This window comes from Oncorhynchus kisutch, linkage group LG16 (assembly GCF_002021735.2).
Source record: "Oncorhynchus kisutch isolate 150728-3 linkage group LG16, Okis_V2, whole genome shotgun sequence".
Lineage (NCBI taxonomy): Eukaryota > Metazoa > Chordata > Actinopteri > Salmoniformes > Salmonidae > Oncorhynchus > Oncorhynchus kisutch.
The window spans coordinates 49,755,866-49,772,133 of NC_034189.2; the positions used below are offsets into that span (position 1 = coordinate 49,755,866).

Consider the following 16,268-nt stretch of genomic DNA (forward strand, 5'->3'; position numbering starts at 1 on the left):
TTGCCTGCTGCTCTTCCATACGCACCACTGGTCTGACGAGCTGTCAATTAGTCTGCGGTTGGTAGGACCCTGCAGAACTCAACCCATCCGCTGGCTTCACCTGTTCGCATTGCACAGTTATTTTACCTGGAGTTGCGTTCCATCGCCTCACTAAATGACAAGACGTTCCACGCCGAGGATGAAATCGTATTCAGGCTGCAGCTTGCTGCTGCTGTCGGTGGCTTTCGTGGGAGCTTCTTTCGCGGAGATGGTCTTCCGTTGCCCGAGTTGCACCGCCGAACGTCAGGCTGCGTGCCCGAAGCTCACCGAGACCTGTGCAGAGATTGTGCGCGAACCGGGCTGCGGTTGCTGCCCGGTGTGCGCCCGGCAAGAGGGCGAGTTATGCGGCGTGTACACCCCGAGATGCTCCAGCGGGCTCCGGTGTTACCCGAAGCCGGACTCCGATCTGCCTCTCGAGCAGCTGGTCCAGGGGCTGGGGCTGTGCGGACACAAAGTGGTCACCGAGCCCACGGGGAGCCAGGAGCACCGGGAGAAACTTAGCGGTCAGTTTCAACAAGCTTGATACATTTGCAATGTTGTAATGGAGCAGAGAGGAAGTTTGGGAAGTATGATCATTAGTAGGCTTTAATCTGTAATTGCTCTGTCATTGGGGTGGTTTACAGCCCTTAGCGTGGACCGTATTGTGATTTATTTAATTCGCAGCAGTCTAAACTAATGATTTTGGCGTCCATTTGCTCATAGAAACATTTCAACTGTAATTAACCCGCTCTAAAACGCCTATTTATTTGAATTATTTGTTATTACACAGGTATAAGACTTTTATAACACAATTTTATCAAGGTACTTTTGCCTTTTATATGTACCGAATTGAACTGCAAATGATATAAGCCTGTATTTGGCATTGGACTATATGTCCTAATCACAAATGAAAGAAACGTTTGCAGGTAGTATCGTCCATCAGTCTCCAACAACAACCAGAACTACACTGGACTAGTTTGACTTATTGACCTCCATGTGTTGACTTATTGGACCCTTGCTGGAATCCAATAGGCTCCCTTACCTTTCAATATTATTCCTGTATAACATACACTGTATAAGCAAGCCTATACTGTAAGACTGTATGCTTGATTATACCCTGAAATAACATTCCCAGCTTGTGTATTACACAGAAATCCCCAAACATTCCTATTGAATTGGATAACATGAGAGAGGAGAGAGAAGTAAAATAATGCCACATTGATTGGCAATTTGGACTTTGTACTTTGACCCCAACCACTGTCAACTAGTGTCAACTGGAGTGTTTGTTGAAGCTTGTTCAGTATGCTGTGATTTCTACTAAACCTAATGTCAATGTCCCCATCTGCCAAATGTAACATTTGATTAGATTATGAAGGAGAACCTGTGATTCCTGAAAAGTTCAAATGGATTAGGGCCAGGTCACCACAGACAGTAGCACTAGAAATGCACGTGGAGTAACCTACACTTGCACATGTAGCCAGAGATAAGTTGGGTCTTAGGAGGTAGTGGTGTTCTAATACTATTTCTATGGTGGAACTCTTCCTGAAATAGCTACTTGCTGTCTGCTTTGCTACAGCCAGATGCCACAGTCCTAGCCTACAGTACAGTGAATTGCCATGACGCCATCCTATATTTCTCTGCTCCAACTGTTTCTCTTCTACTCTGACAGTTTCTATGTATTCACAGCCTGGCATGTAAGGGATGGGTTACACCTGGGTTACACAGTACTATTATGTACACCTGGGTTACACAGTACTATAATGTACACCTGGGTTATACAGTACTATAATGTACACCTGGGTTATACAGTACTATAATGTACACCTGGGTTATACAGTACTATAATGTACACCTGGGTTACACAGTACTATAATGTACACCTGGGTTATACAGTACTATTATGTACACCTGGGTTACACAGTACTATAATGTACACCTGGGTTACACAGTACTATAATGTACACCTGGGTTATAGAGTACTATTATGTACACCTGGGTTACACAGTACTATTATGTACACCTGGGTTATACAGTACTATTGTGTACACCTGGATTACACAGTACTATTTTGTATACCTGATTTACACAGTACTATTGTATACACATGGATTACACAGTACTATTATGCACACCTGGGTTAAACAGTACTATTATGTACACCTGGGTTACACAGTACTATAATGTACACCTGGGTTAAACAGTACTATTATGTACACCTTGGTTAAACAGTACTATTATGTACACCTGGGTTACACAGTACTATTATGTACACCTGAGTTACACAGTACTATAATGTACACCTGGGTTACACAGTACTATTATGTACACCTGAGTTACACAGTACTATAATGTACACCTGGGTTACACAGTACTATAATGTACACCTGGGTTACACAGTACTATAATGTACACCTGGGTTACACAGTACTATAATGTACACCTGGGTTACACAGTACTATAATGTACACCTGGGTTACACAGTACTATAATGTACACCTGGGGTATACAGTACTATTATGTACACCTGGGTTACACAGTACTATTATGTACACCTGGGTTACACAGTACTATAATGTACACCTGAGTTACACAGTACTATAATGTACACCTGAGTTACACAGTACTATAATGTACACCTGGGTTACACAGTACTATAATGTACACCTGGGGTATACAGTTTTGTAATGTACACCTGGATTACACAGTACTATAATGTACACCTGAGTTACACAGTACTATAATGTACACCTGAGTTACACAGTACTATAATGTACACCTGGGTTACACAGTACTATAATGTACACCTGGGGTATACAGTTTTGTAATGTACACCTGGGTTACACAGTACTATAATGTACACCTGAGTTACACAGTACTATAATGTACACCTGGGTTACACAGTACTATAATGTACACCTGGGGTATACAGTTTTGTAATGTACACCTGGGTTACACAGTACTATAATGTACACCTGGGGTATACAGTTTTGTGATGTACTTCAGACAGAATTCACAGTATGTTACCTGTAAAAACAAAATGAGGCAATGTTTATATGACTCCCTTTCAAACAGTCCCTTATTAACCACTTTCTTGCAGGTTTAAGCATCCCAGTATATGGAGTGATATAAACTTCTGGACACAATCTGGTGTGTCCACGAGATTATGCAAAAAGCAGCCCCGGTTACACACGTTTCCTACACGTTTTCATTGTCTAAATAGGCCGACGTGCGAAACCACAATCGATGACAACTCAGGCCATGGTAGCTACATCACATTTCCTGCTTGTTGAAACAGAGTAAACCTTGGGATAATTAATAGCAGTAACACTTCACTTTAATTAAGGGCTTGTTTAATAAAGGGCTTGTGTAATTAAGGGCTTGTTTAATAAAGGGCTTGTTTAATAAAGGGCTTGTTTAATAAAGGGCTTGATTAATAAAGGGCTTGTTTAATAAAGGGCTTGTTTAATAAAGGGCTTGTTTAATAAAGGGCTTGATTAATAAAGGGCTTGTTTAATAAAGGGCTTGATTAATAAAGGGCTTGATTAATAAAGGGCTTGTTTAATAAAGGGCTTGATTAATAAAGGGCTTGTTTAATAAAGGGCTTGTTTAATAAAGGGCTTGTTTAATAAAGGGCTTGATTAATAAAGGGCTTGTTTAATAAAGGGCTTGATTAATAAAGGGCTTGATTAATAAAGGGCTTGATTAATAAAGGGCTTGTTTAATAAAGGGCTTGTTTAATAAAGGGCTTGATTAATAAAGGGCTTGTTTAATAAAGGGCTTGATTAATAAAGGGCTTGATTAATAAAGGGCTTGATTAATAAAGGGCTTGTTTAATAAAGGGCTTGTGAGGAGTTTATAGGATCAGTTTATAAGTCAAACATAAAACGCATTGTTTAACAGTCACATCCGCTCATGTATCAAAAGAATTATCTCTTAACTTACCTGTCTTTCTCATCTGGCAGAACACACGTAATACACACACATGCAAAGAGTTGTCGCATAAAGCTTACTTCTTACTGTTATTATGTGAACACATGTTATAACCAAGGAAAACGTGTTCTGCATTCTCCAAGATTGGATCACTGGGAAATGCAGAGCAGCCTATATGCATTCCTTCATGCTACTCATCTCATGCTATACAGGCCTTAATGCATGACTGGCATGCAGCCTTTCATCCATGGAAGACGTGATATGAAAACCCTCCTCAGTGTCTGTGGTGCACCCCGTGTCTCCTCCTTACCTGAACCCTGTGGTGGATGGGCATCTTTATTAGCCCACCAGCCTACGCCTAGACAGTAGCCCCTCATTGTCAATATCAAGTGGTACAGATGCAGTCGGTTTACTGTGATGCTTCAGTGAATGATGTAAATAGAGAAGTTGGGGCGAGATTGATTCCACAACAGGCAGACGGGGAGTATATCATATTATTACGTAAAGACACGTCGTAGTCAATAATACATCACGCGAATACAAAAACATACTATTAAAAACATATATTTAAGAGAAGGGTAGCGTCCCAAATGGTTCCCTATAATGGGCCCTGGGAAAAAGTAGTGCACTCCTTTGCAAAAGAGACCCTGCTAAAATAAAGGTTAACTAAATAGGGTGCTATTTGAGACACACCAAGGTTCATCACTCATCCTCCCATCAGGATCACATCGTTGGGCTGCCACTTATCCAACAGAGGGAGGGTTACCCCACCCACAACCCCACCCACAACCCCACCCACAACCCAACAAAAGACCAACAAAAAAAACTCTCAAAGCTTTACAAGGAAAACAGATCCTGACCATCTGGCTGCAACTGGGCGGTGGAATAACACGGCTCCCTAACGAGGGGTATTCATCTGTACCTGCATGGGTCCACTGCCGGGGTGCCCAGCCCCCTAGACGGTGCCCGCAGGCCCGAAATAGCCCCTGATAATCCCTCCTGCTTCTCTAAAACACAGGCATCACTGCCATCCACCCCTGGGGCTGCAACTTCACCCGAAGCCATGCTAAGAATCTCAGCGTGCCTCAGACGCGTTCCAGAATAAACCTGCTCCCTTTCTCTCTCACTCTGCTTTTCTCTCCCTCTCCCTTTCATTCTCTCTCTCTCTCTCTCTCTCTCTCTCTCTCTCTCTCTCTCTCCCCCTTTCTTTCTTTCTTTCTTTCTTTCTTTCTTTCTTTCTTTCTTTCTTTCTTTCTTTCTTTCTTTCTTTCTTTCTTTCTTTCTTTCTCTCTCTCTCTCTCTCTCTCCCCCTTTCTTTCTTTCTTTCTTTCTTTCTTTCTCTCGCTGGTTCCCTCCCTCCTTCCACTCCCTCCCTCCCTCTCTTCGGTGCTTGGAGAAAACACAAACTATGTCTGAAATGTTACTGAACTGAGTGGGGTTGGAAGGGGACCTGTAAAAGGACTTTGCAGGGGATAGGGCTGGCTTCGACAGATGGTTTGATGTTTCTTCACCGAAGATAATGGAGTTGAAGGAGATTTAAGTGCTGGGTATGTGTGTACAGAAGGAGGCCAATGCATTTGGCTGCTGCAATCACCCAAGATCTGTTGTTCATGGCTAGCCCGATGGCTGCAGGCAGAGCTATTGTCTTAGGAATTGATCCTTGTATGATGGTGGTTTGTGTATAAAGGCCAGTTGACTTGTTACATTGGTGCCATGACTTGGATCACATGTCTGGTGTAGGGTTGCTAAATTCATTTTCATCTTTCAACAAATTCCCTGGTTTTCCAGAAATCCTGGTTGGAGGATTCTGGATATCCTGATTATTCCCCCTGACTCCGGGGGAGCCTCCAACCGGGATTTCGGGCAAACCAGAGAATGTATTGAAAGTCCCGGAAATGCAACCCTAATCTGGTGTCCTATCGTCTCTGTTAATAAAGGAGATATGGATATGTTCACTCTTCAAAGTTAATCTGGTCTTTTCAGACCTCAAAAGTGGCCTAATGTCAAGGTCACGTCTACAAGCCTCAATCCCAAAGGAATGGGAAAGATGGGCACCATCTCCCTCCCTTCTCTCTCTATTCTCTGTATGTGTGTGCTGTAATTGTCCGTACTGCCCTGCAGGTTCGATGGGCTCTGGCTTGCCTCCGTCTCCCTGTCTCTCTGTCCTTCTGAGCCAGGTGTGTGTGTCCCAAATGGTAAAATACTCCCTTTTCCCTATATAGTGCACTACTTTAAACCAGAGTCACATAGGGATACAGTGTTGTTTGGGACACATCCAGAGTCCCAGGTTTAGCCTGCAGTCAGTCAGTTCAGGGGTGGATAGATGCCTGGCTGGGTGCAGCCAGTGTCTACGTGTCAGGACCTGCCCAGCCCCAGCTAGCTTCACGCTGTGGAGGAGCCTCTCAGGCCAGATAGCCTGGCTGTGAGGTAAACACACTTGCTCTGTGCTGACTGTGTGATTCTAGGAGGAGAGTCCTAGCAGGCCTTGTAAAGGATAATGGGAAGCAGTTATGGAGCTGGCTCTTTTTAACTACAGCTCCCTAAAGTGCTTTACTGTACAGTCGTTGCCAAAAGTTTTGAGAATGACACAAATATTAATTTTCACAAAGTTTGCTGCATCAGTGTCTTTAGATATTTCTGTCAGATGTTACTATGTAATACTGAAGTATAATTACAAGCATTCCATAAGTGTCAAAGGCTTTTATTGATAATTACATTAAGTTTATGCAAAGAGTCAATATTTGTAGTGTTGACCCTTCTTTTTCAAGATCTCTGCAATCCACCCTGGCATGCTGTCAATTAACTTCTGGGCCACATCCTGACTGATGGCAGCCTATTCTTGCATAATCAATGCTTGGAGTTTGTGAGTTTTTGAATTGGTGGGTTTTTGCTTGTCCACCCGCCTCTTGAGGATTGACCACAAGTTCTCAATGGGATTAAGGTCTGGGGATTTTCCTGGCCATGGACCCAAAATATCATAGTTTTGTTCCCCTAGCCACTTAGTTATCACTTTTGCCTTATGGCAAGGTGCTCCATCATGCTGAAAAAGGCATTGTTCGTCACTAAACTGTTCCTGGATGGTTGGAAGAAGTTGCTCTCGGAGGATGTGTTGGTACCATTCTTTATTCATGGCTGTGTTCTTAGGCAAAATTGTGAGTGAGCCCACTCCCTTGGCTGAGAAGCAACCCCACACATGAATGGTCTCAGGATGCTTTACTGTTGGCATGACACAGGACTAATGGTAGCGCTCACCTTGTCTTCTCCGGGCAAGCTTTTTTCCGGATGCCCCAACCAATTGGAAAGGGGATTCATCAGAGAAAATGACTTTACCCCAGTCCTCAGCAGTCCAATCCCTGTACCTTTTGCAGAATATCAGTCTGTCCCTGATGTTTTTCCTGGAGAGAAGTGGCTTCTTTGCTGCCCTTTTTGACACCAGGCCATCCTCCAAAAGTCTTCGCCTCACTGTGCGTGCAGATGCACTCACACCTGCCTGCTGCCATTCCTGAGCAAGCTCTGTACTGGTGGTGCCCCGATCCCACAGCTGAATCAACTTTAGGAGACAGTCCTGGCGCTTGCTGGACTTTCTTGGGTGCCCTGAAGCCTTCTTCACAAAAATGTAACCGCTCTCCTTGAAGTTCTTGATGATCCGATAAATGGTTGATTTAGGTGCAATCTTACTGGCAGCAATATTCTTGCCTGTGAAGCCCTTTTTGTGCAAAGCAATGATTAAGGCACGTGTTTCCTTGAAGGTAACCATGGTTGACAGAGGAAGAACAATGATTCCAAGCACCACCCTCCTTTTGAAGCTTCCAGTCTGTTATTCGAACTTAATCAGCATGACAGAGTGATCTCCAGCCTTGTCCTCGCCAACACTCACACCTGTGTTAACGAGAGAATCACTGACATGATGTCAGCTTGTCCTTTTGTGGCAGGGCTGAAATGCAGTGGAAATGTTTTTTGGGGGATTCAGCTCATTGGCATGGCAAAGAGGGACTTTGCAGTTAATTGCAATTAATCGGATCACTCTTCATAACATTCTGGAGTATATGCAAATTGCCATCATACAAACTGATGCAGCAGACTTTGTGAAAATGTATATTTGTGTCATTCTAAAAACTTTTGGCCACGACTGTACAGTCAATTGTGAAGGTGATATGTTATATATACACATAAACACGGGGAAATACAGTATCATTATCACTATGCTGGCCCTAGAGTGAGGTAATATTCATGTATTACACAATAAGTCACATTGAGATTAAAGGGGAGAATTAACGGGATCATTTGAACCATGAATGTGTGTTGGTTTGACCTATCCAGTCTCCTCTTCTCCATCCATGGGCCATCTGCTCAGTTGACTAGAGTCTAGACTGTCAGACATGAACCTTCTCTCCTTTGTGCTGTTCTGGGAATTTGACAAGCATCAGCTATTAAAAAAGCAAGGAAGCCACTCATCCCTTTTGTCTGCTGTATTATTTCAAGCAGTGGACCGGACAACAAAGTAAAAACAATGGAGCTGCAGCTCTGTTGACGTTGCAAAGCCCAGGCCCACCTCTGTGGATCGGTGGAACAGAGTGTGCTGCAGGAACGGGGCCCCCTTAGAGTGGGGTCCTGACCCTGTCCGTGTGTGTCTCTGTGTGTCTCTCTGTGTGTGTGTGTGTGTGTGTGTGTGGTTTTTAATAGACTCAAACCTTCTTAGGTTTCCTCCATGAAGCTGTAATCAGTATATTACAGTTGGAGACAGTTGGGATTATCTATTAGATGAAAACAACATAATTTGTGTGTGTCTGTGTCTGTGTGTGTGTGTTTAGGGATGTATAAGTGTGTGTGTGTGTGTTTTTGTGCATGTCTCACACCTGATTCCAGTTGACTTCTGCCCTCTGTTCTACAAAGGACACTGAGAGCACAAAGAGTTTCATGCGGGGAGCTGAAGTTAGATCTGATAGTTTCATGAGGAGAGCTGAAGTTAGATCTGATAGTTTCATGAGGAGAGCTGAAGTTAGATCTGATAGTTTCATGAGGAGAGCTGAAGTTAGATCTGATGGTTTCATGAGAAGAGCAGAAGTTAGGTCTGATGGATTCATGAGGAGAGCTGAAGTTAGATGTTTAGATCTGATAGTTTCATGAGGAGAGCTGAAGTTAGATCTGATAGTTTCACGAGGAGAGCTGAAGTTAGATCTGATAGTTTCATGAGGAGAGCTGAAGTTAGATCTGATAGTTTCATGAGGAGAGCTGAAGTTAGATCTGATAGTTTCATGAGGAGAGCTGAAGTTAGATCTGATAGTTTCATGAGGAGAGCTGAAGTTAGATCTGATAGTTTCATGAGGAGAGCTGAAGTTAGATGTTTAGATCTGATGGTTTCATGAGGAGAGCTGAAGTTAGATCTGATAGTTTCATGAGGAGAACTGAAGTTAGATCTTATATTTTCATGAGGAGAGCTGAAGTTAGATCTGATAGTTTCATGAGGAGAGATGAAGTTAGATCTAATAGTTTCATGAGGAGAACTGAAGTTAGATCTTATATTTTCATGAGGAGAGCTGAAGTTAGATCTGATAGTTTCATGAGGAGAGATGAAGTTAGATCTAATAGTTTCATGAGGAGAACTGAAGTTAGATCTTATATTTTCATGAGGAGAGATGAAGTTAGATCTAATAGTTTCATGAGGAGAGATGAAGTTAGATCTTATATTTTCATGAGGAGAGCTGAAGTTAGATCTTATATTTTCATGAGGAGAGCTGAAGTTAGATCTAATAGTTTCATGAGGAGAGCTGAAGTTAGATCTTATATTTTCATGAGGAGAGCTGAAGTTAGATCTTATATTTTCATGAGGAGAGCTGAAGTTAGATCTGCCACTGTTGTGTCGTCAGCAAACTTAATGATGGTGTTGAAGTCGTACTTGACCACTCAGTCGTGGGTGAGCAGGGAGTACAGGAGGGGACTAAGCACGCACCCCTGAGGGGCCCCAGTGTTGAGGATCAGCATGGCATATGTGTTGTTGCCTACCCTTACCACCTGGGGGCAGCCCATCAGGAAGTCCAGGATCCAGTTACAGAGGGAGGTGTTTAGTCCCAGGGTCCTTGGCTTAGTGATGAGCTTTGTGGGCGCTATGGTGTTGAATGCTGACCTGTAGTCAATGAACAGCATTCTCACATTGGTGTTCCTTTTGTCCAGGTGGGAAAGGAAGTGTGGAGTGTGATTAAGATGTTGGGGTGGTATGCAAATTGGAGTGATCTAAGGTTTCTGGCATGATGATGTTGTGAGCCATGACCAGCCTTTCAAAGCACTTCATGGCTACCGACGTGAGTGCTACAGGGCGTTAATAATTTAGGCAGGTTACCTTCGCCATCTTAGGCACAGGGACTATGGTGGTCTGTTTGAAACATGTAGGTATTGCATATTATAAATCTATTGGATTGTGAACGTCAGAGGGACCCCTCTTGCTCCGTCCTTAGTGTAGAATACACTTCACTTAAGGGCCGGCCAAGCCTCTAATATCTTATAACCTATAACCTTATAAGCTCTGTCGTTAATAGTGGTATGTCACTGGACAGCCTGACAGTACAGAGAGTTTGTAAACAATACATTACTCTGAAAGTTTATTCATCTAAGATTTCCTCAAAACAAGGTCCAGCCAACTGTTTCCTCCCCCCTGCCGTTTCTGTTATTCTTCCATTTTGACGGTCCCAGAGCCCTGGGAGAGCTGCTAGTGGGCCCTCAGCCACCGCTCTGTCTGTTGTCAGGAATAGCATGGACAGCTAGTGGACTCGCAGGGCCAGGCCCCCTGCATTGTTTGGTTGATGTTTAACCACAGGTTATCTGGTCAAACAGCTGAGGACTTCTACCTCCCTTCCCCAGATAGTGTGGTGTGTTAGTTCTGGGTGGTTGCTGTTCAAGCTTTCGTTCTAATCAGTCGGACATGAAAATGAGCTTGTGCCCTTTCATGACATGCCTTGACATTAGAGGTGAGGAGGACACTAGTCATAGCAAGTGAAGGTGCCCCAGAGTTAACAGAAAAGTGTACACAGACAGAATCATATGTTCACTATTAGTTCTCATTCTTGGAAGTTAAAATGGAAAAAATAAACAAATAAAAATATTTCACAATATTTTTGAAAAAGGTCCAAGATATTGCACCTTTAAAGATGTATCTATTTCCGCTGAAAGATTCACCATGCCTGCCATTGCCAAATGTACTAAATCCAACCTGCTGGCCCTATCATTTCTCATTTCATGAAGGAAGGTGCAGTATACTTAATCATTCACATGGTTGAGCTTTTCTGTGATGTAATGACAATATAACGACAATGTTATGACAGTGTTGTAATGAACGATCAATTGATTTAATGGAACTGGTTTCCATAGAGCTGTTTTGACTGTGTTTGTATTTGTGTGTGTGTGTGTGTGTGTGTGTGTGTGTGTGTGTGTGTGTGTGTGTGTGTGTGTGTGTGTGTGTGTGTGTGTGTGTGTGTGTGTGTGTGTATGTGTGTGTGTGAGAGTGCGTGTGTGTGTGTGTGTATGTGCATGTGCATGTGTGTGAGTCTGTGCATGTATCCTGTATCTTGCGTGCGTGTCTGTCCCTCAGGGGAGGTGGTGGACCTGGACACGAGCCTGACAGAGATCCCCCCGGTGAGGAAGGCCACTAAGGACAACCCATGGCTGGGGCCCAAGGAGAACGCTATGCGCCAGCACCGACAGGAGATGAAGACCAAGATGAAGAGTAACAAGCCGGAGGACCCCAAAACTCCCCGCGGCAAGCAGGTTAGTAAACACCTAGTACTAAACAGTTAGGCTACATCCCAAATAGCACCCTATTCCCTTAATATGGGCCCTGGTTAAAAGTAGTGCCTTATATAGGGAACAGGGTGCCATTTGAGACGCTTCCTTGGTAAACCGAGACCATTAGTGGGTCGCATCTGTTAGTAAACAGTTAGTGAACCTGGGATCATGATTAGCAGTGTCCATGTCCCTTTAGGAAGGAGTCAGTCTTAACAGAACCTAGTGCACTGCTGCCATCTTCTGGAGCAGACCTGATGGTGTCCAGCAGCTAACAATGTTTTACTGCCAATTTGGACAGTTAAGGCCAGCTTTTTCAATCGGAAAATGTAGATAAGCATTTCTATTGGACAAGAGAGCCCTCCGTTTGACAACGTTTGCCCCCATTTGAAGCGTACTGAACGTGACCATGGGGAAGGTGTAAATGTTTCACACATGACAGTACAAGACCCTACTGTTGAAAACTGTATTGTTTCCTTGAAGTCGGGCCTGGCGTCCTGTTGTAGACCGACCTAGGAAATGACTTTGGTAGTACTTTATAATAACACCTTGTAATGAAGCATTTATAATGGATTAATAAATAGTTTATTCATCATTACACCCACATATGTAAATGTTAGTAAGCCAGGTATTCACATATTTATGAATAACTATGTCATAATAATTAACACGATCGTTCATAAGCTGTTTAATATCGGTCCTTATAAACCATCTACTAATCATTAGTTAAGTGTTCTTGCGTGACCTCATTTAAAGTGAGCACTGTTTATACTTTATAAATGCTTGGTAAATGTTCTGAGTGACCGGTGTAATTTCTCACAAAATGATGGACATGCCATTGGTAGACATTCCAGCACTGCCTGAATAAACGGTTTACTAATCTATTATAAATGCTTTATTTCAAGATTTTATTATAAACTACTACCAGTACTTATTTTCCCACATTGAGTGATTTTCCTTGAGGATAATGATTTTGGCATTTCACGGATGCCAAGTTTAAACTAGAACCATTTGCCCCGGATATTAGTGAGTCTTGGCAACACATCAGAACCCATCAGGAGAGACTGTAAGTGCAACACTCCAATCAGTTTTACTATTGATGAAGCCATAAAACCTACAGAAAGAGGACGATCAGGTGCTTTGGCAATAATCCATAATAGAATTAGTCATGCAAATAAAATGTACGCTCAGTTATACCTGTGAGAGAAACATTCATTTTCATGTGAATTAATAATTGTATTGGTAGTGCTGTTCATTTCATTTCCTGTGGATTATTATTCCTCAGAGAATCCAGCTCTTAACCTTTTGTCACGCCCTGGTCGAAGTATTATTGTGTTTGTCTTTATTTATTTGGTCAGGCCGGGGTGTGACATGGGTTTATTGTGGTGTGTTTTGTCTTGGGGTTTTGTGAGTTATTGGGTGTGTGGCTTAGTGGAGGTATCTAGCAAGGTCTATGGCTGTCTGGAGTGGTTCTCAATCAGAGGTAGGTGTTTATCGTTGTCTCTGATTGGGAACCATATTTAGGCAGCCATATTCTTTGAGTGTTTGGTGGGTGATTGTTCCTGTCTTTGTGTTTGCACCAGATAGGGCTGTTTCGGGTTTCACATTTCATTATTTTGTAGTTTCTTTATGTATAGTTTCTGCCTTCATTAAAATAACATGAATCATCATCACGCCGCATTTTAGTCCGACTCTCCTTCACCACAAGAAAGCCGTTACACCTTTGTAGATGATTTTGGAGAATGTTTTATTTCTTTTCTCAAACAGTGGTCTGAAGGTATTGCTGGGTCATTAATCATGTAGTCTCCCTAGGCTGACGGTTTGCCTCCCACAATGTATCCAGTGTTCCAGCACACATGTCTGCTGACAGTACCAGCATCGGTTGGGACAAGAGGCGGAAATGGGACTCGAGCAGGAAATCAGTCCAGAGCCTTTCCGTTCATGTCCTGACGCAAACATTAGCCTACCACCGGACACAAAAATCGGTATTTTAGCTAGATATTTTCAATGAGTGTATTTGGCAAGTAAGTTGTTTGCTTGTGCCATGACAGCTAACGTTAGCGTTACAAGTTTACAACGTTGTTTTTCACGAGCAGAAATCCCGTCTGCATTTTAAGCCCATCCAAACCAAACTCGTAATATATTCTGAAGAGCACCCTGCCCGGGAATTGAGATATGTACATATAGCTAGAATTAAGCTAACAGATAGTCAACAGTAGCAGCAGCGTGTGTGATAAGTCAAAAACGTTAGTGCAAAAACGGTCAATGCAGATAGTCCGTGTAGCTATTTGGTTAACTATTCAAATAATTATTTTGCAGTCTCATGGCTTGGGGGTAGAAGTTCAGAGTCCTGTTGGTTCCAGACTTGGTGCATCGGTACTACTTGCCGTGCATTAGCAGAGAGAACAGTCTATGACTTGGGTGGCTGGAATCTGACAATTTTTAGAGCCTTCCTCTGACACCGCCTGGTATAGAGGTCCTGGATGGCAGGGAGCTCGGCCCCAGTGTAATAGTCAGACTATTAATCATGTGACTGGTGTTGCCTGTTGCTTCAAGGTCTGAGATTTCCCAGACTATTAATCATGTGAATTGTGTTGCCTGTTGCTTCAAGGTCTGAGATTTCCCAGGCTATTAATAATGTGAATTGTGTTGCCTGTTGCTTCAAGGTCTGAGATTTCCCAGGCTATTAATCATGTGACTGGTGTTGCCTGTTGTGTACTGTAGATTCAGTGTCAGCAGGAGCTGGACCAGGTACTGGAGAGGATATCTAAGATGCCCTTCAGAGACAACCGAGGCCCACTGGAAGACCTGTATGCCCTGCACATCCCCAACTGTGATATGAGGGGGCAGTATAACCTCAAACAGGTGACTACACTCTGCACATCCCCAACTGTGATATGAGGGGCAGTATAACCTCAAACAGGTGACTACACCCTGCACATCCCCAACTGTGACAGAGGGGGCAGTATAACCTCAAACAGGTGACTACACCCTGCACATCCCCAACTGTGACAGAGGGGGCAGTATAACCTCAAACAGGTGACTGCTCACTCTTACTTCATGGCCCAGGAGCATACACACACACACACACACACAAACACATGTTCATTCTGTGTTTCAGTGTAAGATGTCTCTGCACGGCCAGAGGGGGGAGTGCTGGTGCGTCAACCCACACACCGGTCGGCCCATCCCATCAGCACCGACCGTGAGGGGAGACCCAAACTGCAGCCAGTACCTTAGAGGGCCAGAGATGGACACCCTCGCCTCAGCCCAGAAATAGTACGGCCCTGGTTCTCCCTTTGATCGGCCTGAGTGTTAAAACACAACAGAGGAAGCAGTACTCTAAACACTTGAGTAAGCTATCAAAATGTTTGTGCGTCTGTTTCTGTGTATAGTTTTGTTTGGTATTAAATCAATTCTCAGCGATATCGTACAATGTAACCACCATAATGTGTCTTGGCTTGAGAACAAATTCCACTGCAAGGGCATAGGATGTGACAGGCAACAAAGATGAAACCCATTCTTCTTTGTAATTTCAAAGGAAGTCAGTGTTTAACTGGTATTTTCATTGATCTCTCTTTCTTTCCCTCTCGTAGCTTTTCTGTGGTGAACAAAGTCTAATAAGAAGAATGTTTACTATGGGCTAAATCTGTGTCCAGCTCAGACTTTTGTGTAAAAATCAAGCATTGATGTCAATGGGCGATTTGCACGTAAATTCCAATTATATGCACATTTGGCAATTAGTATTCACCGCTATGGACCTCTTGTATTCAATGTATCTGTTGTAGGGTATCTAGAGAAATGTTGTCATGAAAAAATGATTTGACTTATTTGAAAGGTGAATATGTGAAGCAAAAAACTAAACGGCGAATTGACGCTTTAAGGGATTAGTGTCTTACTTACTTAGTGTTTGTATGGCTGTGTTTACACTGGTAGCCCAATTCTGATATTTTGTCACCGATTCGTCTTTTGACCGATCAGATCAGATCTTCTGCGTGTGTAAACGCAGCCCAAGTGTCTTACTTTCTGGTGCTGGGAAGTGAACATGTCAAATGTTTGGTGGTTGTGTACTCAACTCCGCCTACCGTTTGTTTGTTTTACAGTGTTCTACGCCTTCAGGTTGGTAGGCTACTAAAACTATGAAACCTACCTTCAATAGCCTTTTGGAATACACATATGTCTTCTATACACTGTAGGAAAACCACATAGACAAAGTCTTGTTGTTATAAACACAACTACACGTTTTAGATTTCCTCGTTAACAGGAACACAAATAGAAATGTAGAATTGTTTTGTGATAAAGAACGTCTTGCTATAAGATGCAGTACATGATTAAATGGATGGTAACTTCCTGTACGTTGATTGTGTATTCATTCGGACGTATGCCCTGCTATCTTGTGTCTCATTTTCTTACTGGAGGTCTAGGTGTAGATAAGCCATCGTATTTCATGGTACAACCCAGTTCATGGTACAACCCAGTTCAAAGCTAAACCCACATGATTGCCTATGTTCAGGTGTTTCATGGTACAACCCAGTTCAAAGCTAAAC

The 16,268-nt window shown here is 43.0% G+C and overlaps 1 protein-coding gene across 2 annotated transcripts; it reads left to right on the forward strand.

Annotated features, from left to right (window-relative positions):
* LOC109882775 (insulin-like growth factor-binding protein 2-A) lies at nucleotides 1-16,076 on the forward strand. Of its 2 annotated transcripts, XR_004203474.1 has the most exons (5): nucleotides 23-542; nucleotides 11,531-11,706; nucleotides 14,446-14,586; nucleotides 14,843-15,075; nucleotides 15,318-16,076. XR_004203474.1 is itself a non-coding variant. In XM_020474863.2 (4 exons), exons 1-4 carry the CDS (start codon nucleotides 155-157, stop codon nucleotides 14,999-15,001), a joined length of 864 nt encoding a protein of 287 aa, XP_020330452.2. In that variant the 5' UTR covers nucleotides 1-154; the 3' UTR covers nucleotides 15,002-16,076. The 2 variants fall into 2 exon arrangements, 1 of the variants encoding a protein (XP_020330452.2); XM_020474863.2 differs by having other exon boundaries at nucleotides 1-542; nucleotides 14,843-16,076.
* The last annotated feature ends 192 nt before the right edge of the window (nucleotides 16,077-16,268 follow it).

What these genes read in the sequence shown, in the direction of transcription:
- LOC109882775 (XM_020474863.2), top strand. Translation starts at nt 155, where the DNA reads ATGACAAGACGTTCCACGCCGAGGATGAAATCGTATTCAGGCTGCAGC. An exon ending in GCACCGGGAGAAACTTAGCG is followed by an intron (nt 543 to 11,530) that starts GTCAGTTTCAAC and finishes TCTGTCCCTCAG; the next exon opens with GGGAGGTGGTGGACCTGGAC. An exon ending in GGCAGTATAACCTCAAACAG is followed by an intron (nt 14,587 to 14,842) that starts GTGACTACACTC and finishes TCTGTGTTTCAG; the next exon opens with TGTAAGATGTCTCTGCACGG.